This window comes from Entamoeba dispar, genomic scaffold (genome assembly GCF_000209125.1).
Source record: "Entamoeba dispar SAW760 scf_1105229459891 genomic scaffold, whole genome shotgun sequence".
Lineage (NCBI taxonomy): Eukaryota > Evosea > Mastigamoebida > Endamoebidae > Entamoeba > Entamoeba dispar.
In genome coordinates, this window is record NW_001853919.1 from 1 (window position 1) to 1613 (window position 1613).

At 23.6% G+C, this 1613-nt stretch overlaps 1 protein-coding gene across 1 annotated transcript, besides 5 other annotated features; it reads right to left on the reverse strand.

Moving 5' to 3' along the window:
- Positions 1-2: 2 nt before the first annotated feature.
- Positions 3-519: a repeat region.
- Positions 32-1030, reverse strand: EDI_045730 (uncharacterized protein; the record flags this gene model as incomplete). The annotated part of the gene is made up of 1 exon (XM_001736479.1): positions 32-1030. One exon carries the CDS (start codon positions 1028-1030, stop codon positions 32-34), a length of 999 nt encoding a protein of 332 aa, XP_001736531.1.
- Positions 1029-1070: a sequence feature (AT_rich).
- A 48-nt stretch (positions 1071-1118) lies between these two features.
- Positions 1119-1148: a sequence feature (AT_rich).
- Positions 1149-1160: 12 nt separating this feature from the next.
- Positions 1161-1231: a microsatellite.
- A 211-nt stretch (positions 1232-1442) lies between these two features.
- Positions 1443-1593: a microsatellite.
- Between the last annotated feature and the right edge of the window lie 20 nt (positions 1594-1613).

Genomic DNA, 1613 nt, shown 5'->3' on the forward strand with positions numbered 1-1613 from the left:
TATTCAAATAAATAATAATAATGAATAAAAATCATTTCATTTCAATTACAATAATTCGTTCTGGTGTGAAACATTGCCTTCCACAAAGTACATTTGATATTCCTTTATATTCAAAGGAAGATTGTTTACAACACGATTTTGTTTTATTATTTTCTTTACAAACATAAATATCATTTCCTCCAAATTCAAACAAACCACCATCTAATTGATTATATAACCCAAATGCATATTGTGGATCTTTAATATCAAATTTCATCATTTCTTGTATTCTCCCATTTGATTCTAATGAAAATACAAATGCATTTGAATCATTTATCCTACAACCAACATTATCAATTTTCATATTAACATATCCTCCAAATTTATTTCCATCTTCATCTTCAATAATAATTGTTATATGTTTTTTATTTATTATTCTTTGTTTAAATACTGATGTATTATAATTCCAATCATCAATATCTGAATCAAATAGTATATTGGATACTTTTCTATTTGTCCATTCTTCTATTTGTTTGATTTGGCACAATAAAAGAAAATTTACTTCCAATTTTCTACTCTCCCATTCTTTGATCGTTTTATTTAGTTCTCCTTGATACCTACACTTTCTGTAAGGACTTTCACTGATTAGTTTATTAGTTCTTTCCTTTTCTGTCTCAAGAACTTTTGCAATAATAGTATCCATTTGTTTTGACAAGACTTCATAGTCATTGAGCCTAATCTCTTCAAGTTTTTGGTAAACCTCTTTCATTGCCTTTAACATTAAAATCCCATCTTTAATTTGGTAGTTGACAATTTCGTTTCTTCTAACTAGCTCTTCTTTTCTATCATAAACTCCTTCTATTCTTTTAATTCTGTCTTCTAAACTCTCATTCTGAACATCAACAATTTCTTCTTCTTTAAATCTTTTTTCACAAATTGCGTTATAATCTTTTTCACTTTTCATAAATTCTTCTATTTGGATTTTCACCATGTTGAAAGTTGTTTGTAGCTCTTGTAATAATGCTAATCGTTCTTCTTGGTCAGTACTCATTATTTTTTTAAATATTTAATTTTAGTTTTCTTTTTATTAACAGTTCAACTTTTTTATGAATGATGTAATAAAAATTGAGGTATTACTCTATTTATAGTATTTAATATTATTATTTTAAGTTTTGTTTTATAAAATAAAAGTAATAATTTTCATTAAATTAATAAGAAAAATACAAAATGAAAATAAACTAATATAAAATGATTAAAATTTTAATACTCATCAACTCTATAATCCTAGAGTAGTTTTAGTACGACCTTCATAGTTTTACTATTCCACATATATCTTCTTTAAAGATAACTGAGATATACCTTTCTATAATAATTCCTAACTTTGTTAATGGAAGGTGTTAATATTGTCAATGGCTTTATTACTATGAAAAGATTTTGAGAATTATCATATAAATAATGAGTACTTTTAATATTTTTCTTTGTATTAATTATTAATCTTATAAATTATTTAATTTTTAGTTCTTTATGATTCGATTTTCAATCTTTTCGTTCTTCTAACTTCTTTTTTCAATTTTTTATTAATAATTTTTTCCTTTTTTAATTTTAATCTTTATTGTAATAGAATGAAAGGCTTT